This window comes from Lethenteron reissneri, chromosome 33 (genome assembly GCF_015708825.2).
Source record: "Lethenteron reissneri isolate LAM-NWPU_2019-01 chromosome 33, ASM1570882v1, whole genome shotgun sequence".
NCBI lineage: Eukaryota > Metazoa > Chordata > Hyperoartia > Petromyzontiformes > Petromyzontidae > Lethenteron > Lethenteron reissneri.
This window is the reverse complement of record NC_083811.1, coordinates 8452878-8475465: the sequence shown is the minus strand read 5'-3', so window position 1 is coordinate 8475465 and position 22588 is coordinate 8452878. Positions and strand designations below refer to the sequence as shown.

General features: G+C 42.4%; 2 protein-coding genes across 8 annotated transcripts in view; both read right to left on the bottom strand.

The window, feature by feature from the left end:
- Nucleotides 1-5802, bottom strand: part of LOC133350305 (uncharacterized) — a 34510-nt gene extending 28708 nt beyond the window's left edge. Inside the window, exons 1-6 of the mRNA XM_061564508.1 lie at nucleotides 5649-5802; nucleotides 4565-4975; nucleotides 3161-3313; nucleotides 2631-2750; nucleotides 1208-1333; nucleotides 192-314 (exon numbers count right to left, since the gene is read on the bottom strand). Coding sequence (XP_061420492.1) covers nucleotides 192-314; nucleotides 1208-1333; nucleotides 2631-2750; nucleotides 3161-3313; nucleotides 4565-4975; nucleotides 5649-5730 — 1015 coding nt within the window. The 5' untranslated portion in view covers nucleotides 5731-5802. The remainder of the gene's footprint in view (nucleotides 1-191; nucleotides 315-1207; nucleotides 1334-2630; nucleotides 2751-3160; nucleotides 3314-4564; nucleotides 4976-5648) is intronic.
- A 5341-nt stretch (nucleotides 5803-11143) lies between these two features.
- SVOPL (SVOP like) overlaps nucleotides 11144-22588 on the bottom strand; it is a 61021-nt gene continuing 49576 nt past the window's right edge. For 4 of the 7 annotated variants that reach the window (XM_061564506.1, XM_061564507.1, XM_061564504.1 and 1 more), the window contains exons 13-16: nucleotides 21984-22065; nucleotides 15556-15645; nucleotides 12739-12852; nucleotides 11144-11984 (exon numbers count right to left, since the gene is read on the bottom strand). In XM_061564506.1, coding sequence (XP_061420490.1) covers nucleotides 11967-11984; nucleotides 12739-12852; nucleotides 15556-15645; nucleotides 21984-22065 — 304 coding nt within the window. In that variant the 3' untranslated portion in view covers nucleotides 11144-11966. Of the gene's footprint in view, nucleotides 11985-12672; nucleotides 12853-15555; nucleotides 15646-21983; nucleotides 22066-22588 lie in introns of those variants that run through there. The other 3 variants (XM_061564501.1, XM_061564502.1, XM_061564500.1) reach the window with 1 other exon arrangement.

The following is a 22588-nucleotide window of genomic DNA, read 5'->3' as shown; positions in this document are numbered from 1 at the left end:
GGGCCTCAGCAGAAAGCTTTTGTTGCTGGAGCAGAGTGTGTGTATGTGTCGAGAGGTACAATGAGATAAGACAGGAGAGATGGAGAGGGGCGAGGATCTTAAAAGACGGATGCGTTCATGGGTGCGGGTGAGACGTTTGCGTTTTGTGGAAACTGTGGGGCGGCTCGGAGCGCGTTGGAAGGACTGCTTACCGACACACGTCTTGGTGGTGGTGTTCATGGTGTAGCCCGACCAGCAGGTGCAGGCGAAGCTGCCCTCTGTATTCTGACAGTTCTGCGAGCAGTTCGCTTTGTTCACCATGCACTCGTTTATGTCTTTAGTAGGAGGAATAAATAATTGAGAATATTAATAGTGATTATGATCGTGATGGAAACACATTTGCAGCAAAACCCGTATTATGCATAAGTAGCCGCTTACTTTTGATTCTATTGATATACGGTACTGGACATTACGGTACACAAGTCCAGATCCAGAAGGTAGTTTGGGGTGAGTTGATACCACTCAGTTCGCAAGGGAGTTCGACCAGTTTTAACCAAAAACAATTACAATACATAACTTCCGAGCCTGCTTGCATACATAATTAGGTATATAAACACATACACAAGATACATGCACAAATACACCCATTTGAGCGAACACAATTCTTAACTTTTTTCATCACCAGCTATACACAGCATCACATTTTACTGTAACACAGAACAGATGGTGGAAGCAAGCTTGACTGGAAATGCGTTTTCACCGAGCCTTGTGTAATGAGCATACAACATAAGCCAGACCTTTTCCATTTCATGGGTCCCGCATTCAACGTTAATCAATCGACATTTGTTCCCCACGCGCGTTGGCAAATACACGTATTACCTGGTACGATGGTTGCCACTTTTAAGGTACAAAAAAATTCAAGACATATCTCGGCATTGAATGATAGCTCACAAAACCAGAAGATGGGAAAACACCATGCCAATGCATTGTCTTGACAAAACATTCACTTGTCCCGGAAAACTTGCAGGTTGGTTCTGCAGTAAGACTACTTCAAAAAGATGACTACGGATCCTGGAAAAAACATGGACAGACGGCAACCATACCAGGTACCTGCTCTGCTCATAAAAAAAAATTATGTTTTTGAAACGTGTAGAGGAAACATAAAGTCAAGGTCGACTTTGCGTCACCAAGTCAGATTTGGGGGTCCCTGCCGCAGGGCTTCGCTTACCAAAGCAGGACGCATGATTGATGGGGTCCAGCGTGTACCCAACCGGGCAGGCGCAGTGGTAGCCGCCCTGATCATTCACGCAGATGTCGCTACAGTTTCCATTTCTGTTCAAGCACTCGTTGATGTCTGTCGGTAGTGCAGAGGGGGGGGGGGTGCCGCAGTGGAAAGATATTAACTACCTCGCTTGGTATACAGGAGGTAGTGGATTCGATCCCGAGCCTGACGCCTATAAATTTGGAATATTGCACGTTCTCCCCATGAATTGCACGTTCTCCCCATGAATTTTTCTCCAGGTCCTCAAGTTTTCCACTCCACATTTAGAAACCTGCGTTGAGTAATCAGCTGCTATAAATTTCCACGTGATAAACCACTTCGTTGAGCTATAATTTATTTCCAAGTTGAAAAAGAGCTATACAGCTCAGTGGGCTTTACCTGGTAAAAAAAAAAATGTTTTTAGAAGGGCTTCGATTAACGGTCAGAGCTTAGGCCGGATCCTAAGCTCTCTATGTGTAGCTGTGCTCAGTGAGTGGAGAAGTGCTGCCGGACACATTGTGTGCCACCCCGCCCGTCTACCCTTCTCAATGTCACTCCCGTGTATTTGCAGCCCTTTGGCTGCTGTCACATAAGTGATGGTTTGGAATTAGCGACGCTGGTTTTTACAACAGTGAATGTCACAGTAGCTTATACAGACGTCTGATATTTTAAGATTACGGCAAAGAGTGAGCTTCATTAGCTATGCAGGTAGAATTGCATATGCAGATAGGTAATATATATATATATGCATATATGCTGAATAATGATAACTTTTACAAATTTCACGTACATAAAAGTTACAATTGTAATATATAGCCTGTTGTAGATCCACTGCCGTATGAATGCCTACCCACGTCGCGGACACCACGGTGGCTAGGAGATGTGAACTGCCTCGCCTGGTATACAGGAGGCCGTAGGTTCGATCCCGACCATGGCACCTGTATATGTAGAGTTTGCACATTCTCCCTGTGGTCGATTGTATTTTTCACCGGGTCCTCTGGTTTTTCCCCTCCACATTTTTAAATGCGTTTCGAGTATTTAGCTGCTATAAAAACAATCCACACGATGATCCACTTCATTGAGCTATAATTTGTGACCAAGTCACTTCTGAAAAAGAGCTATATAGCTCAGTGGACCTTACCTGCTAAAATAAAAAAAAATTCGTGTTGGCTGCCAGAGCTGTTCATAAATGACATACTAATGTCACCAGTTTCATCGCGCAGTATGCCAATCACCGGGCCACTGCTCGGCCGACTTTATTATTGTATGAACAGCATAGGCACAAACCGTGCCATGTTAAAAAGGAAGTGCTTTCGTTATGAGTAATGTCTTTTACTCTAAATTTCTACCGACACAAACTCATAAAACAGGCTACTTGTGCAGTGCCTACCTTGGCAGTTGTATCCATTGCCTGTGAAGCCTGCATTACAAGCACATGTGAAAGACCCATAGGTGTTGACGCAATGCGCCGACAATTGGCACTGCTGCGGTGAGAGACACTCGTTGACATCTGAAAAAGAAAAAACAACAATGCTGCACTGAATACCAACTAATTCTTCAACAGAGCCTGCTTTAAAAAATATACAAAACCTTATTGAAATGCATTGAAGCTACACTCAAATCAGAACACGGCTGGTTAAATGGAACAATGGGTTATCAAGTGGAGCAGGTTTATGGTCTCAGTCCTGTGACCAAGGGCGAAACAAAAACAATAAATTGCATTAAAATTGTTTTTTTCGTCACTTGACTTGGCTAGATTCTAGCTCACAGAATTAAGAGTAACATTAGTTTCACTGATATTAACGAACTTATCTCTGTATCAAGGCATGCGGGAACGCGTGCATACGAGGTTATAAGAGGTTACTTAAAAGTGATCTTGTAAAGTAGCTCTGGGATATCTGCTCATGGCATTTTGCTGACCTTCACATTTTCCTGTTGTTGGATTTTTGGCAAACCCAGGCTTGCACTGGCAGTAAAATCCGGAGTTGTTGAGCGTGTTGTAAACGATGTCCACGCACGTGGACGTGAGGAGGTCGCAATCGGTTTTCTCCAAGCACTCGTTTCTGTCGCCCTCTGTGCGTGCAAAACAACAGACACACAGTTACGCCTCACCCTGTATTACGAAGCGTTACATTAAATCCTTTACTTACTCCAGCAAAAATACCCAACGCAAATGGTTCATTGACAATTTTAACCCTCCCATGATGTTAAAGGGTGTGTAATATAAACAACAGCCTAACATTGCAGTACGAATGTATATTTGACATTTGAAATAAAAAAAATCCATATATATTATTTGTCCCAGACTCCTGAATAAGTACCCCCTGTAAACCACAAACAGCCTGGGGCTAATCACGCAATGTTCGCACCAAGAATGTGTTCCTCCCCATTACATTGTTGTTGGATGTGAGCATACCGCCTATTATCTCCGGGGTGGGGGGAGTAATTAAATTCAAGTTTTTAATGAGGCAAATAATAGTTGGCACGTAACACCATTTCTGCAAGTTGGCTTAGAAAATGGATCTTGAATACGTGTGAGCAAGGTTGCGAGTGTTATGCACATGATGGGTTATCTCCGGGTTATTTGGCTGAAATTGGCCAAATATCTCAAACGGAAGTCTGGAGGTCGAATTGATGAACACTAGCATTTGACAGACACATATACACGTAAAGCCATGCCAAACACTAATAGCAATTATATTATACAAAGTTTTAGCAGAAACTACTGTTTGTTATGTTTCAGAGCTCGTATTAGAGCTGAAACACATGCAGTACAATGGACAGGCAAGGACCACACCCAATTTTTTTAATTTGACACTGGAGCTGTCTTGATACAAGGTGTAGAAGCCATGAAAAAAAACATCTATGGCACTGCCCTCAAAAATAAAGATAAATTTCAATTGTGCACTGTATATAATTCAGTCAGGACTTACAATGAACCCCTTGCAAGGAAAAAATACAATTATCTGGCTTTATTTTAATATGCAACACCCGGGATGGAGCCAATGTACTTTTATGGAAACAATTTCTTTAGCAGTGATGCTTCCGATAGAATTACTGCAAAAAAAACGAACTGGCAGAGTACTGAACATTAAAAAATTGCGTAGAAGACACAAAACGCAACAGATCACTTCAAGGGATCTCAGAAGTAGCTCTTCGATGTTTGCTTCAACAACCAATTATCTAACACGGAGCGTGGCACTGATTTGCCAGAGATCCGAATGGATCTCATGACATGGGATATTGAGCACGATAACATTTTTACGAGGCGGAAAAGATGATCTTTGTTAGGTTCGAACAAAGAACAACCACGACGAAGCTTACCTGTGCAGTAGGCTGCGTCCAGAGGCGTGGTGGGAAGCTTGTAGACGTAAAAGGTTTCGGCCGTGTTGGGAATTTGGCAGAGGCGGATGGAGACGTACAGCTGCGTGTCGCAGTCTGGAGTGGCAGTGGCCACGTTGTAGGAGGGCACGCACGCCTGCACCTCGTCTGTGGTGTTGATGACGGTCGGCGGAGTGCCCGTCAGCCACACGGGTCGCCGAGTGCCACAGCGAAACAATCCCGGGAAGGATTGGATCAGTTGGACGCCCGCCCCGTACACGTAGCGTATCCACTCGCTGTTAAGGGTGTTGTCGTTGTTGAACGGTGCGGTGGTGGTGTTGGGAATAATGTTGTAGTCTGTGTTCTTCCTCCATGTCGTGTTGGTTTTGACGTAGTGTGCCACAGAGCATGGGTCTGTGGGCGCAAAAGACACACGCGGAATGTGGAAATTCGGTCACTAGTTTACAAAAAAAAAATGTGTTTGACAGAAGTATGCGATCATCCACTATTATGAACAGTGATACGATGTTTTTTGCATTCATACAGTTTGTGAAACGGCTCACAAATTGATAATTAACACCCCAATGGCATAATACAATAAAATCCTAAAACCAGATTTGCCCTCAACAACACAGCAAACTTCAAATCGAGGGAGCCTCTTTATGTTACATATTCCTGCTCAAAATCAACTATTTACTGAAGCTGCTGTATCATAAAAACACACGGCTCAAGTTCAATGTTTTAGAAAACAGCAGCTTTCTTTTGGATGAATTAGCTTTGGACCCGAGATTCATGGTTAAAAAAATGCACACTAAAAACCACACAACCAAACTATTGGTGTCAAGAGCAGATTAATTTTGTTTTACAGGACTTGAAATGAACTTGAGAAGAGTACACATTAAACATGTGATAAAGTATTTACATTTGTTATACCTGTACTCAAAACAAGCATTGCGATATTAATTCAAAGGTTATTTTTATTTGGTAAAGTTAACATCAAAATTGTCACTCAATTTAAAGCATAAAAAAATACCTGTACGAAAATTTAAAAAACCCATATAAAAGTAAACCATTGCACATAGCTTACCTATGTTTGCCGAGCGCGATTCAAGTGGAAATGAAATTAACCACAAGCAAATAAGGCTTCCACCCAAAATAAATCTCTGCATTCTTGTTGCGGCTCCTCAAGACTCGAAGCAGCAGCAGCCGTGGACGTGTTGAGGATTGTGAGCTGAGGCGCCGAATGCAGAGCTTACTATGGCTAGCCTTTCCCCTCCTTGCCCTTATAACGATGCCTCGCCTTCCGATGTCGTACACCGAAGCACGCGCACACGCACGCACACCGCCCACTGACTCGCACGCAGTACGTCACGAAGCGGGCCGAAGTACGCGAAAGGCACTCAGAATAGAATCTCATGCGTGCACGTTTAATGAGATCAATAAAAGCAAACTCTGGGTATCCATAAACAAACACGCATTCAATGCAGCACAGTAGCAATGCGTTAGACATATTTTTTTTTTATCGGTGATGATAAAGTGTCCGCACGAGGAACAAAATTCAAAAGTAACTTGGGATGTTCCATCACAATGATTTTATTTACTTTTTGCAAGTCCGAACATTTGACATCCACGTGTGCAAATGATGAAACACTCAAAATAGCACAAACGTAAATTAACAGCAATTTGTTGATTCCATTCTGTAACGACACGTTTAAGAGTCTCACACGCATACACACTTCACATTTACAATAAGTAAACATTCGAAGCAGACATGGAAGTGTTTGTTGGTGGGAGTGATCTCACAGCATAAGACTAGATATTCTTCATTAGTGCTTGTGATCTAGACGTTATGTAATGCTGATAAAAATGGACACATTCCTATTCAAAAATTACAATATTTTCAAAATGAGAAAGGTTTAGAAGAAATTATGATATAATGGTAAAGCTTGTTAAATGTAATTAACAGCATAATAGTACATGTCTACATTTACTTCCCCGTCATCTTAAAATTGTAATAAATAACGTGGTGGTCACGTTAACTCGTGAATGACGGAAATTAAGACAGTTCAATTTGCATGGATGACCGGAATGTATAACCTATGACCTTTCTGCCACCCCTATCATCCCTCCATTACTCATATCCGTGTCTATGACGAGTAACCACCGAATAAAACGTTAATTTGTATTTTTTTTCCATGCAAGAGTTTAAAGTTCGAGGAGTTATTGGGCTCGAGTACCTTGTAAATACGTTATCGTGAAATAAATCTAAAAAATGTAACCTCCGAAGGAGCTTCTTTTACACAAATGTGGTCAACGTGTACACTTTTCACAAACATTGGTTTATGACTTTGATAGTGATTATTCATATTCTTGGATCTTTCGGTAAGTTCACGTCGAAGGGAAATAATAAAATAATAAAAATAAAACATTTTATAATTCTCACGACGTTTCGGCCACAACACAAGCAGCTGTCCTCAGGTGAAGAACAGAGCTGTCAGAAAGACAGCATCCTAATGAGCTGTGGGAAAGACAGCGTCCTAATGAGGACGCTCATTAGGACGCTGTCTTCCCGACAGCTCTGTTCACCTGAGGACGGCTGCTTGTGTTGTGGCCGAAACGTCGTGAGAATTTTATTATTGTATTATTTCCCTTCTACGTGACTTTACCGAAAGATCCAAGAATAGGAATCCCTGCAGTCATACAAGCTTTACATCGAATAGTGATTATTCAGTTCTTTCAGACAAAAGGCACTTCAGAATTCTGACAATTAGAAACATATGAAAGGTAAATCGTGTGCAAACGCCCGACAGTAGGAAATATAACTTTTACAACAACAAAAACACACATAAGTTAAGTGTGGTGAACGCAAGTTAATTAACATTTCATCTGCTTCACATGACACCAACACCGATTAATGCTATTTTACAACCCATTTAACAAAGACTAATTGAAACACACTCCTGTTAATAAACTTCACAAATTACACAGCTGGCTCTATGTACATTATTTTTAAACAAACGTATATTGTGCAAATTTCTTAGGTCATCGATGATGATAAAACAACCTCCTCTGCATGCACCCATTTTTAGAATGACTGATAAAGCTGATAAAAAAAGCATTCTCTTCAAGCGGCTCCCAAGTGCGCATTTTAGTTGATCAAGACATATTTCAAGATGCTACAATTTCATTCTATTCTAATGGTGGGTCAAAATGCGTATCCTCAACTACAGTATTTGGAATTACGTTACCAATACGTGGTACAAATGCAGTAGATATCATCTCCACGCTCAGAGATATGGTGCCGGCATAAAAAAACACACGGCAATATTATTTTTCAACGGTTTTATTTAACTTCACTCCTGTTTGTCGTGGTCAAATCTTGTAATGGAAAGTTAGTCTATTTCATGTTGTCCAATCAATTACAAATTTTGCACACGTACTCAGATCCAGGAGACAATGCATGCCTGTATCAAAATCGACATCAATTCATTAGTTAATTGGCAGGTACCGCGTGTCTCAGGCGCGCCTGCTCCGTGTGAACGAGTTACGGGCACCATCACTCCACACCAAAAAAAGTAGTACATTGAAGATTAATTTATAAAATAACCAATTATTTCAAGTAAGCGTTGATGTGGGAGCAGGCGCCGCATCATTCACGTACTTCTCGAGGGTGAGTTAAACGAAGTTGTGAATAAAACCGTTTAAAAAAATAATTAAGTGAGTTTATTATTATTATTAAAAAGTACGTAACATTGGTCAGTTTTGGTTCACACTGCGCTGTGAACCGGACAACAATGGCTCAATTTTCAGCCATGGCTACCATCATTTGTCGAGTCAAATTTGAACCTGTGAAGTCAAACAACTACCATATCAAACACAGCATGGCGGGGGGGGGGGGGGGGGCTTTCATCCAGCAGTAAATTTACAAAGGCCTTTCTATTATTGAAACTGGTATGAATTGACCTTTGTCCAAATCACTAGGATGCCCGATGGGCCTGGAAAGTTCCTGGGCGGCTGATTGAGTTTGTCACAGGGATTGCGGCACGACATGGTGTCTGGCAAGAGGGGGTAGTGCATAAAAAAAACTGTTGCATCGTACTATCTACAACTTCTAAATCCATGCTACCTTTCCTTCACCAACCCGCACTGGCCAGCTTGGTGAAGAATCATCAAACAATCCGCCTGGCTTGGGGAAAGCCAGTCGTGGATTGTGGAGTTACGAAATGGCTGCACATGTAACTCGTTCACTCGCGCGTTGTTTCTCCACTCCAGGTCCTGGGGACCAAACCACCACGACGCCCTTCCCGGAGGAGACCGTTGCAAGATTGCCAACCATCGTATCAGGCGCATGCGGTGTGCTTGTGGCTCTACGTATGATTACTTTTCAAAAGTGCTGTACGTGTACATTATTCATTGTGTGGGGTTTATTGTAAATCCCTCATACTAGTAGGAGTGGCTCTGGAAATTAGCTCATGAGACATCCACACAAGTATTTTATAAAAAAATATATACTCGATTGTCATCCTCTCACCAATGCCCAGTATAATTATGATGTCAATTCTTGACTTAAAGCTTGCGTGACTGCAGGAATTCATATTTTTTGGGTCTTTCGGTAAAGTCACGTAGATAGGTTCAAAGAAAATAACAAACTACGACGTTTCGATCGCAACACAAGCGGTCGTCCACAGGAAGATGCAAGATCGTTGAGTGGCCTCCACGGCCAGCGCCCTGAGGTGGCGATGTTAACATGCAAATTTTTACTTGGCAGCCCTTTGATTGGTGGAAAACCCACCACCGTCGCGGTTGCTGCCCACCACTTACATTATCATTGGCTACTTACATTTGGGCTACGCCCATTTCAAACCTTTACAAACAGTTTGCCTTTAGAAGCTAACCCCCTCTTCCTGATGACGAATGCTTTTGTTGCGATCGAAACGTCGTAGTTTTTGTTATTTTCTTTTTTTTACCGAAAGACCCAAAGAATATCGTGTAAATGTTTCAATTAATGTACTGCTGTCACTCTCCGCACCTCCGATTAGCTCGGTTGGCTACGTAAATTCAAAAGTTCAACATACATACATACGAGGAAAGGAACCATCCAAATTTTACCATCATGAAAGGGTACAATAACCCACTGTTAAGTAACAATTGTGCATATACATGCATTAGAATAATTGTTTATGTAAATTCCATTTGTTCAGTGCATAACTATGGGGATATGTTTCATCTTAAATAATGAATACATTTACTTTAGTGAATTAACAACTTTAAATAATAAAACTCAGAAAAAAAGTAATGAATTGTTCCAATGCGTGTAACTAGAGCTGCAATGATTAGTCAATTAAGTAAATTAAACTAAACATTTGAATCCATTACTATCTTTGTAATAAATTACTCTGGCCCCCTTAAAAATTGCGCCCACAGATATCCTGCATTCCGAAGGCAGGAAACCCCCTTCAAGCCACGCCCATCACCACTCGTCCAACGACAAGTATGCAAACAAAGGTGAGGCTTTCATTTTCCCGATTTGCTATCCCATTAGTCGAGTAATAGAACCAATAATTGATAGAAAGCAATTACTTAAATAATCGGAGAGTCCCAGGGTCCTCATAACGACAACTCTTGCGTGCCAAAGCGTTTTGAGATGGCTGGCTCCACGGGTTACATCTCCACCACACCATGCCCCCCCCCATCCCGTTTCTCCACAGCAGGAGGGAAGCAGTCATCACAAAATAAATTTGCTTTACGAACAAGCTTTAAAGTATACTTAAATTGGGCAACATTTTTTTGTTAATTAAAGCCCTATAGGTAGCCAGGTGACTGAGGCAAAATTGTTCAGCCAGCACTGCTGAGAAGCTGGGTTTGCATCCAGGTTTCAGCCATCCAAGATGAAAGCCATTTCTCAAGTGTCCTGAACTGTCGGTCTGAATTCGGTCACCAATGTCTACACACACAAAAAAAAGATGACATTTTGGTTTTCATTCTAACTGTCATAAATTCTGGCATTGACGATTAAAATAGAAATGTGATTGATTTTAAGCTTCCGCGACTAAAGGAATCCATACTCTTTGGTTCTTTCGGTAAAGTCACGTAGGTAGAAAATAAAATAAATCACGACATTTCGGGCGCAACACAAGCGTCCGTTTGTGTTGCGCCCGAAATGTCGTGATTTATTTTATTTTCTACCTACGTGACTTTACTGAAAGAACCAAAGAGTATAGACATGTGACTGTCATGCAACAAACTCTGTGGCAGCGTGGGTCCTCGATGAGGAACACCATTGGTTAAACATCCTGTTTCTACATTGATCCTGTGGCATTGGAGCTTGTTCTGAGGATGACCTGGGAAAAAATCGTGTCACACTTCAAATGGGGCTTGGTAATGCAATTTGGTGAAGCAGACGGTTTGGTGACAAGTCAGCACCGTCATAAAGGGCCATCCATTTAGTACGTACGCAAAAATCTGTCAAAATTTGACCCCACCCTCCCTCCCTGTACGCACGAATACTTGTTACACCTCCCCCCACCTGCGTAAGTACGCTTGACACACCCCCCTTCCCCCGAATCCTATAGAACCCCCCGATATTTAATCCACGCAGAAACGATCAAGGATTAATAATATTAACGTGTCGAAGCAAACAGATAATCCACCGCTGGACTATCTAACTCACCTTAAGGCCAACGTAGACAAATTATTATCGAGGCTTCACCCCCCTCTCCCCCCCGTTTCCTATACGTACGTACATTGTCAGTAGACCCCCCATACGCAAGCGTACACATTTGGGTTAACCCCCCTCCATGCATACGTACTAAACGGATGGCCCTTAAGGCAGTTGTGGTGATCTGGGCCAAGGCCACATTCCCAATTACAAACCAGGCTGGCTCAACTCGCTTTGTGAAAACACAGCATAACTATGCTCATGGATCATTGCCAGGTTAATAGTTTAAAGGCAAGTGCTGGCGACCAAGCGTGCAATAAAAAAAACCTTCCACGAACGTAAATTTAATATCCCATGTGTGCCCATACGCAACGGCTGTTAGCATAGGCTAAACCTGCCAGGAACAGGGCAGTACTACTCTTCTTGAACTTATCAGCAACAGCATTTACGTGTCCACAAACACGAGCCGCAGATCATGATTTTTTATCCAGTTCCCAAGACGTCCAAGCCATACTGCACCATCGCCAATTCCGTCGTTCCGTTTTAGAGAGAGGATATAACGCCGCCGAATGTGCAGAGCACCATATACCACTGTACCCGACGCGCATGGATACGCGTCACTTTTAGTGTTAAATGTCTGCGTTGCAACCATGAGGGTGCGAGGTCTTCCATTCCGACTTTAGCAGCGTCCACGGCATGTCTCCGTGGCGAGAAGTCCAGCAGCAGTGGTCGCGACGAAAGTGCGGTTTAAGCGAAGCTGGTTTGCTGTGACTGAAACAGAAGCCTCCATGAAGATGCACAAACACAGTGCACTGTTGCAAGCAAAACATTTCACTCACATTTGTGTTGAAGTTTATACATTCCTCACTTGTTTTTCATCACGCACAATATACCATTAAGCTTTTAACATGCTTCAGAGATATTTGATAAAACGCACGTGTATTCTTTCGTAAATTTAAACTTAGTTTTCTCCTACTCTCTAACAATCAACGTCAGTAAACATTACTTTTTTAGTATTCTAATTCTTCTAATTCTTATTCATAATCAACGTTTTTGGGTTAGATCGCGTTATTTATACATGTGTCGTAACCCTCCACCACCCGACACGGCCAATCAGCAAAAAAGTGTCCCGTTGACAATAGACAAATAGTTCACTGCTCTAGCCCACCGGTGTGTTGAAGCGTGAAACCACGACATTTACAAAGTTTGAGTACTTGTAAATGTCGTGGTTTCACGCTTCAACACACCGGTGGGCTAAAGTAGTGATATATTTTTCTTTTGTCAACGTGACACTTTTTTGCTGATTGGCCGTGTCGGATGGTGGAGGGTTACGACAAATTTATAAATAACGCGATTAGACCCAAAAACGTTGATTATGAATAATATTGGTTGCGAAAGCCTACATGTTAAACCATTCTAATTCTTAGGTTGCTGGATTCCTAGGTGCAGTGCGCTAACTACTGCAATGCCGCTCCCCGTATGATGAACAACACACAAAACATTCACAATGAGAACGTACCTTCATTTCTCGACCCATTGTCTCAATCGGGAGGGTGAACGCCAAGACAGAACATATGACGCACACGCTCCCGAACAGACACAGAGCCAGGGGCAGAGAAATATCAAGGATCACCTGTAGGACACAAAACCTCATTAGTGAATATTTAATCCATGGCTCACTTAGTGCTACTGATTTCTTTACATGGCTATCAGCGTGAACTACGTGCCAAGCTATCGTATAGGTTCTCGCCATTGTGTCTTCCTTGGTTCTACCGCATGTTGTTCGACGTTTTGATCCACATGCTGGAAGCATCTTGAGAAACTAAATTATTCAGTGCAAGAAAAGGAATTCAGTTCATAAAGAAGCTCCCAATATACGGAGTGAAACCTAGGACATCATTCCAAACGGCACGCGGTCCTGCCTGAAAGCACCTCAAGAGCGCTAATTGTGATTATCTATTCACCGCTACCATTTTAAAATGAAGCATTTTATTCAACCCATGTGTATTTCTCAATATTTGTTTCACCATTAAATATGTATATATTCAGTGTTGTTTTGCCTTGACAATAATTTTGCCATTTAAAAAGCTACACATCATCATACTGTGTGCAATATTATTTATGTAGGAATCGACGGAACTCAAAATATCTAAAATGTTGATTATTGTGGCCATTTTTTATCAGCACTACCTTAAAAAATGGTATTACTCTCATCGGTAACAAAATAGTCACAAGACATTAACTTTTAATTTAAAGAGTAAGTCACAGCATTCCAAACATTGTATTCAGTTATTTGTGTTAAGGTTAATTTCAGGGCAGTCCAAGGCAACACCTCGTACAAGCACGCCAAGACTGCACTAATTATGTAAAGGGTAAAAATAGTTAAGGTTTTGCGTCACGCAATTCAGTTTAACATAAACGAAATGACGAGCATATACCACGTAGAAGTACATGTGCGTAGCCATTTCCGACAAACGAATACAAATGTTTGAGTAAATGATCAGTGTGATGGCAGCCCATGGCTGCCAGGTGGGTTGATACGGTAAACCTCTAGCAAGCTCGTCACTGGTTTATCACCTGTGGACGCGGACAAAACATCACATGTACGTGTCCAGATTTCATTGCGTCACCTTTCCATAAGCTTTTGCCTCCATTGCCAGCATTTTGTCCCATCGGTTAGAGTACCTCACGGTAATATTTTAAAAAGCCAAGGATTTCTAGTGCTTTGTTTCCATTGCCACAGGCAGCTAGGCTTGGTTGCCTAAGAGCAGCCCAGCTGTGTTCCACTATAAGAGCAAAAAGTTCAGTGGGCCTCACCTGGTGAAATAAAGTTACTATTATTAATATTAGCAGCACGGCACAAGCCCGTGCGTCACCAAACTTTGCCCCTTTTGGCTTCGTGCGCTTGGTCCACTCCACCCCCGTATTCTATGGTTGCCACCTCTGAGGTACAGAAAAACTGGGACATGTCATGGAAAGAACATCTCACGATACCAGAAAAGGGGACGACCACATGTAAATGTGTTGTCTTGGGCGGTGTGTGCTTACGCAAATTTATTTTAACATCCTAGGAAGAGTTAGAGAATGTTCAGGATGGCAGATACCTCAAAATGTGGATAATCCTGGGAACACCAGGGACTGCTGGCAACCCGACTATCCACATGAGGCTTGAGAAGCAACCTTTATAAAAATGTGTATTAGCTAATGTTTAATGAAGCTTTACATTAGGCCCTATTATTTGAATAATCTTTCTGCCATACTATTTGTAAAAATGCACCTGAAGTCAGACTAAGTGACCTATGAACCTGGAGATCATGGGCTGTGCATTCAATTTCTGCATTGACACGTGACCAGTTCCGAGCGCAGCCCAAAGCATGCAGCTCTCTCTTCGAAAGGCGAGCCTCCCAAGGCCCCACATTGATGTTTGGGTTGGCCTGGTAGGGTTGCCGTGAGAAACCTGCCAGCACCCTTTTCTAGTGGTGATGTAAATGTGGTATAAGGGCACGGGACTCGCAATTGTTTCCTAATACAAATGACGTGATCAGAACTGCCTAGGGGACCCACTGCACCTATTTTCAATATCTCAGATGTTGTGATTAATGGTGGTGATCACGGCACATGAGTTGCTGCCGATTCTGCTGGTAGCAGGTGTAAAAGCTGCAAGATAACGAATACATTATGATGTGAGTGAAGGCACAGAGTATGTTCCAGTGATGCCTTTTGTATACTGTTTTACTTTGACCTAGCACACAAGGTGTAGTTAACCAGGTTTTATTGTTTAAAGGATGTTAAAACATAAAGGAACGTGTTCATGTGTACGAAATGGCTTTTACATTTAGCGTCGTGGTCAAACTAATTATTTTCCGCTGCTTAATCTATGTACCCACCAAAGTAAGATTTTAGCATTGAACACACTCCAGGACAAATTTACAGTGCGTGTTGTTTGGCGTGACGTCTTACATTTCACTCTACGTGCTGGGGAGTTGCTTGGGATGCCATGTTCAACAACAACGCCTGCAACAACCCAACAATAAAACCCCAGAGAGCGACTCTAAAAACTGTCTTGGGCTCTGCCAATGTACAATCCCAAGCTGTGCAAAAATAACGATTCAAAAGTGTAAAAACTAAAAAAGGCAACAAATTTTGCATTAAGCTCAGTTGTCGTTTGTGCATCACCTAACCGTTGCTATAATCAAACATGAAAGGTGACCGTGAAAAATCTCTGATCTTGAGTCACGGCTATAGCGAGCGAGAGCGCCAGTCGTGAGCAACCAGCCCTGCCCTGGGGCTGTCTGTGTACAAGGGTGGGGCAAGGAGCGCCACTCCGCTTGCGTACCTGCGCCACGAACGGTGCGATCATGGCCCCGATGCGCGCCGTCGAGCTGCACGAGCCAAGGCCGAGGGAGCGGATGTTCGTCGGGTAAACCTTGACCCACAAGAGGGCAGGAGGGGATGGGAGAAGCAGGGAGAGGCGAGGGATGAGAAACGAAGCTATATATATATAAACTCACAGTTTTCTTCGTAGACAACATTACTCTGTGACATGAACCTTATCGATATAAACAGATCTGGTCTGTGGTTTCCCCACTGACGAAGCTGCGGAGACATTCTCAGGCATTCCCGTGACAAAAAATTAGATTTGATAAAAAGAAGTGTTTTTACAACTTGTGAATAGTTATGCTATATAACAGTGCTAGAATCTCAATTTTGGAGCTTTCGTGACTGCAGGAATTATTCTTTGGTTCTTTCGGTTAAGTCACGTATAAAGATAAAATAATACATTAAATAATAGCATACTACGACGTTTCGATTGCAACACAAGCAATCATCATCAGGTATAAAAGAAATAGCAACAAAAATCTAACCAGAAAACTATAGACAGACACACAAGCAGACAGACATCACACAGACACACAGAGAGAGAACACGTATCGGCAGAAAGAGAGAGGTCGTTTCTGTGACGAGGCCTTAAAAAAGTGCGAGAATGTTTTATATATTTTTTGCCTGTAATTTGAATTTAGACTTTACAACCGCTGCTGGATTGAAAGCCTTCCCCCATGCCTTCTTGGTCATGGTGGTTGTTTGACATCTTCACCATTCTGGTCACTGTAGGTTGGAAAAGAGGGTGTGGAAGCACCGGTTCAGATAACATTTACCAGTGGATGTTGGTCCTGGTCCGGAATGAAACTCTGGTCACTGGGTTAAAAGTGTTCTGTGTTAACCAATGCGCCATCACTCCCTCTCAATTGATTTTTCCCTTACGTATAGAATTTTATTGTAATATTATTTTGTATTTGTTCAAATAGTCAGCTTTACTTCAGCTATGAAGATGATCTAAGTTGAGTCCATGGTACCCACATTAAAAACTATTTGACACATATCAAATATACAGTTTTGTGATTATTTTTGAATTTCTAATACTTTTTACAGTCACGTGATGTGTGTAGACTGTCTACTAAAAGAATGTACAACATTTACGTCAATCAACGTCATGAAGGGAGGCAAACTGAATGCGCTTAAGGGCTTTTCTCGCTGTACACGCACACGTCCCCTGGCAATAACTGATCATGTGTCGCTCTGCAGGTTTCCCTCGCTGATGCGGGCTCTGGTTTGTGTGCTTTTGAGTCAATCTACTGCTGGATGGAAGGTCCCCCTATACTGTGTCGTCGCTCACGGGAGGTGTCTGTTTGACGATCACTCGGCACTGACGCGTGCTACGGACAGGAATATACGTGACGTCACCGTGTTCGTATTTCATCACGCTAAGCACTCCGCCACCTCTTGCTTTTTTTTTTCTCAGGAGAGTATTTTTGTTCTATCTTTTGTTTGGCATTTACATATCTCTATTTTTATTTAGCATGCTTTTTGTGGTTTCATATAACTTGGTTTTTTTTTCTGTCCTATACTGTCAGAACACTGTCCGTTACAACGTAAAAATATAGCTCCCAGATCAGATGGAATAATCGTGGATATTATCAGAGAAGTAGGACCAGCTGCTGGATCAAAGTTGGCAGAATTATTACTAAATGCTCATGCAAAAATGAAATACGTAAAAGCATGCAACGATGCATGAGTTATTCATCGATTGAAAAAGGGAGACAAAACTGAATTGAAGAATTACAGATCTATTAGCCTCTTAGCTCACCGAAATAAACAGTTCACGAAGATCAAAGAGAACTGAATTCACACCTACGATTTACACAGTTGACTACGTACGGTAAGAAATAAGTGCAACATACGTACGTACGAATATACTGGACACATTAGAGGCCAACCAATCATGCGAGTAATCTGGATGTAGAAAAGGTGACTGCTTCGTTTTCCAATCACATTCTTTAAAACACTAATGCACATCAAAGGCCATTGTAGCAATCTATTGTAGAATATGAAAAGGTATTTCATTCAGTGGAAGCTAATGCTATCATCCAAGGCCTTCACGAAAACTATCTGGAAACGAACAATAGTATTTATAAAGACGGACTGGCGAAGGTGAAATTACATCAACAAAATACAAATCAGAAGTCAAGCAAAGGTGTACACTCTCACGAAGGATATCCACAACCTTATAAGACATTTTCCAAACTTTGGATTGCAAAAATACATGCCCCAGATTGCATTATCTCAGATGTTATTATGACATCGTCATTGTAAAACCAATGAAGATGAACTACAGGCAAAGATTCAAGAACGTATCAAAGAAGACTGCAAAGGTAGGCCGATAACGTCGCTTAACAAAATAAAATAACAGTTTGAGGGATACAGTTGTAAAACACAACATCCAGTATAGATATCAGAATATTTATTTATATAGCGGAGCTGTTATTGATGGCAGACCAAGATAAAATTGTGACATGAGCATGCAAGAGTGCATTTGTAATTTGACACTCAAAAGCAACATACCAATGTGCCAAAAAGAGGAGTCCTTTGACTCGGTGCATAATACCTCTGTTAAAACACGGTATGGGAATATGGAATAATTACAATGAGAAATGAAACTATGAAACTAAGCTGTAAAGCACACAAACACAAGAATGGATGGGGATTGCGATGAGGGAATAAAAGAGGAACACGTAGATCGGAGAACATGTACAAAATCATAGATTTGAAGCTTTCGTGACTGCAAGGATTCATACTCTTAGTTCTTTCGGTAAAGTCACGTAGGTAAAAAATGAAATTAAAATTCATGAAAAAAATCTGTATCAGATTTTTTGCTGTGACAGTTTCACCTGAAGACGGAAGCTTGTGTTGCCTCCGAAACGTCGTGATTTTTATTTTTTTTATTAATTTTAATTCATTTTTTACCTACGTGACTTTACCGAAAGAACTAAGAGTATGTACAAAATCATAGATGGTCATCGTGACTATTTATAAAAGTGGGCTTGGATAGGACAGGACGCGGGAAGGGTTGATGGCCGGTGATCGAGACTGGTGATAGAGTGGCAGCCAGGAGGAGGGACCGCGCCTGAGAATATATGAACGCAGTGGATATGGAGTAACGAAATTAGCCCACATGCGAGAGATGGATTCTGGCATCGTGGAACCATGGTGGAGTGGCGAAGATGCGGGAGGTCCTTCATGGGGAAGTGGATACAAGGCTGATGATGATGCCGTGGAGAAATGTGTGCACACGCTTCAATATCCTTCATAGACACGACACATCTGTCTTGCTCTACAGTATTACCTAACCGTTTGGTTTAAAAAATCTCTATTTGAAATTGCATTAAGATTAATATTGCACCGACTGCTCCACACCCTGATGACAAGTAGGGGATGGTCACATTCCCTTCGGTGCATTTGAACTGATCACGTCAATTAAAGCCAAAAACTCAGCGCGGGATTTGTTTTTCTTTAGGTAAGCCTCTACGCAAGTGTACATTCACAAGGTGTGGTCAAAGGACACACACCCTCTCACGAGTCACGACTTGACACCAGTCTTGCCCTTTGGGTATGCGATGACTCTTTAGTACTTCGACATTTGCCGTAGTCAATCTCGCAGGCTATTCGGGGCACAGTCAACGACCGCTGAACAAACAGGGAGGAGATCAAGTCCGTCTCAACCAACTCCCGTGTTCTTAGTTCGAAGTATAAATGTATATATATAAATGCAGACCTCCGTTCTGTGTCTCCACATACACAAAATATAGTTTGACTCCAGTGGTCCATTGGCTTTCCAAACTAATAGTTGTAAAAAACTATTATTTTATTCGACAACCGATTAGCATGGTTGGCTACGTACGGTGCGAAAGAGGTTGAACATTTCTACATTATTCAGCAAGATCTGTTTAGGCCAGGGGTCGGCAACCAAAATAACAAGAAGAGCCATTTCTTTCCAATTCGGTACAAAATTCAGTATTTCAAGAGCCGCAATGCATCTATGTACATACGTACATATCGTCAAGAAGCAGCCCGTAAAGAGCCACATGCGGCTCCGGAGCCGTAGGTTGCCGACCCCTGGTTTAGGCAAGCAAACTTTAGCTGGCTTTGACCTGCCGAGTCTCATCATCAGAGTGAAGCTTATTAAACATGCTGCCAATAGAGGAGATTAATATATTTACAGTGGGGGGGTGTCAAAGTGGGGTGCTGCTTGTGTATGTTTGTATAAACGAAATACAATGTGTACACAGCCATTATTAGCCACTTGAGTAGGATTAATTGTGGCAAATGAATTATTAAATAAACAGACAAAACTCTGCGCCTTTCATGTTGCAGGCATCGGACCATTTTATCCATAGCAGCAAGCAGCCAATCTAGCAAGATTTGTTAATCAGGTTTGGACACCTTTACCCTACACCCACCAATTACCTGACACACATCACTATAACTCGCCATTTGCAACAGTCGACATACACACATCACTTACCCGACAACTACACTCGGCAAACCTTAACACGTATCACTCCCCTGAGGTTTACCCAACTCTCACCACTCATCTGACAACCACTCACACTCACCAGAGACACTCACAATTCACCAGTGAATGACAAATTAAGCATCACATATATCATATCCTTTTGTATATCCTCGCCTTCCCCGATCCGAGGGTTGGTCGCAAGATGCAGTATATTATGCCACAAGGCTCTTTGTCCTAGCAGTCTGGGTTGACTTCAGGCATGTACTGTGTGCAGCCACATATTCTCTGGAGCAGTGTTCCTCTAACTTTTTTACTCCACAGCACTCTCTAGGATGCTGGATCTTGGCGGCACACCAAAGCTAAATACATCACTATGTGCCCCGGATAGCTGGGTGAGAATGCGTTGTAGCTGAGAGATAATTCACAACCCCTTGATTATTACCTACTATAATCACCCAGAAATCTTCTTGGTTCTTTCGGTAAAGTCACGTATACGTGACTTTACCGAAAGAACCAAGAAGATGAATCCCTGCAGTCACGAAAGCTTTAAATCGAAATTTAACTGTCACCCAAAAATGTCTGTCCGTCCCGCACGTGACATCACTCCACATGAGGCCCACCCACCCCCCCGCGTGATGTCACTCCACATGAGGCCCACCCCCCTCATTAATATTCATGAGTGGGTGGATCCACAATAACCATGAGAGGGTGACGTCACTCCACATGCCGCACCCCTCCCCTCATTAATAATCATGAGCTGAACAATTTTTCAATTGAATATTTCAGATTTACTGCAATACACACCCGTCCTTGGACGGGCAAAAATTATAGTACTATAGTGAGTCACTTCAGAGACACTAATAGTAGGAGGCATATACGTTTATTCGACACTTTCCACAGTATAGGGGATAACTATATACGGGTCAGGACAGCCGGCACACTGCCTGACCCAACACCAACGAGGAGGACGAAGACTTTGTGGACGGTGGGCTCCATTTCCAAACCGCAGAAGCCCCGACCCAGCGTCGGGGCCTACCTTTTATCCTCCCCAGCGTGGCCTGGCTCCGCCCTCGGCCACACCTCCTTCAGGAACCTACCACAAGGTTCTGGGCTCTGCCCCACGTTGTCACCTTTACCCTACATCCGTGCCTGTCACGTGCCCTACTGGCAGACCGGCCGCTGTATCCTCAAATGCCCTTCACTGCCAGCAACCGGCGCTGCGCGCTCCAGTGGCACACTTCGCCTGCCCTGCTGGTAGACCAGGCTACTACACCCACGATCCCGCTCTCTACCAGTAACCAGCGCTACGTGCCGTAGTGACCCATTCTATGTCACTAGACTTATGTCATTGAGACCTAGGAAATCAAGTGGCACCAAATCTGTGACAAGAATTTCCCAATTACTTCAGTGTATTCGGATCTGTGTGTCTCTGTGTCAGGTGGGGCATGGGGGCTTGTGGTTCTTTCCTTTTCTGTTATTCCGGTTGTGAAGTACTGCTCTAGAGGGGCTCTACAGTGTTCCCTTTCGTGGAGGCTCTTCCGTGAGCAGTGGTATGAGCAAAAAATAGCAGGGCATCATACACAATAAAAAATGCTTTGTTAAATCAGATACCATGTCCCCTGGTTTCTTTCCATCAGAACGAGCTCTCAATCGACCTTCGACGATAAAACTTCCTCATGTATGAGGCAGTGAGCCCAATTTTGTCCCTTCATTAGCCCCTATTGCATTGAACTCGGGCTGCTGTTCACAACATTTATTTTCCCCTTTCCATCAGGTGATCAGCGCTTTTTATCGGGGCTCGGGATAAGTTACAATAATCGTAAAACAAAAAACCTTCTCATGTAAATGCTGTGGCTGACTTACAGATGGACAGTGTTGGGGAAAATGAGAGCTAAAGACCATGATAATCTGACCTCGACTGTGTAGATGTAGATGATGTTGAAGTTGGTAGAGGCCACAGCACGAAGAAAGAAGAGCAATACCGTAAGTCCCATCCTGCAATTAAACATAAAGAGAAAATGCAAACTCTGCTTTTCTACTTTGATCATCGTAAGCACACAGAGCACTGTAAAATTAAATATTTTAAACATTACAGAAAGGGGCTTATACAGTATTAACGTATTTCAAGTAATCATCTAATTGTTACATAATAAAGCAGTGTGTACGAGGAAAACATAGCAGCCGAAGCTTCATTCATGAAAATATATCGATTAGAATTTGTAACGCAGCAAGTGATTAGAATTTGTAACGCAGCAAGTGATGTTGCAGTAAGGTTGCAAGAGCACCTCAAACTCTAAATGTAAGGTCTATTTTCACTAAGTTGCAGGCTAGAAGCACACAACGTGCATCTCCTAAATAATACCTTTGAAAAGCTATTTGCTTTTTGGTTTTAAGAATGCATGTGGTTAAGGTGAGGGGCAGCAGCAGCAAATTCCATGAGCAGCACAAACACTGCATCAATACAACCCTTTATGTACTATACATGCAGTTGTATATGCGATTAAACAAGCTAATTATT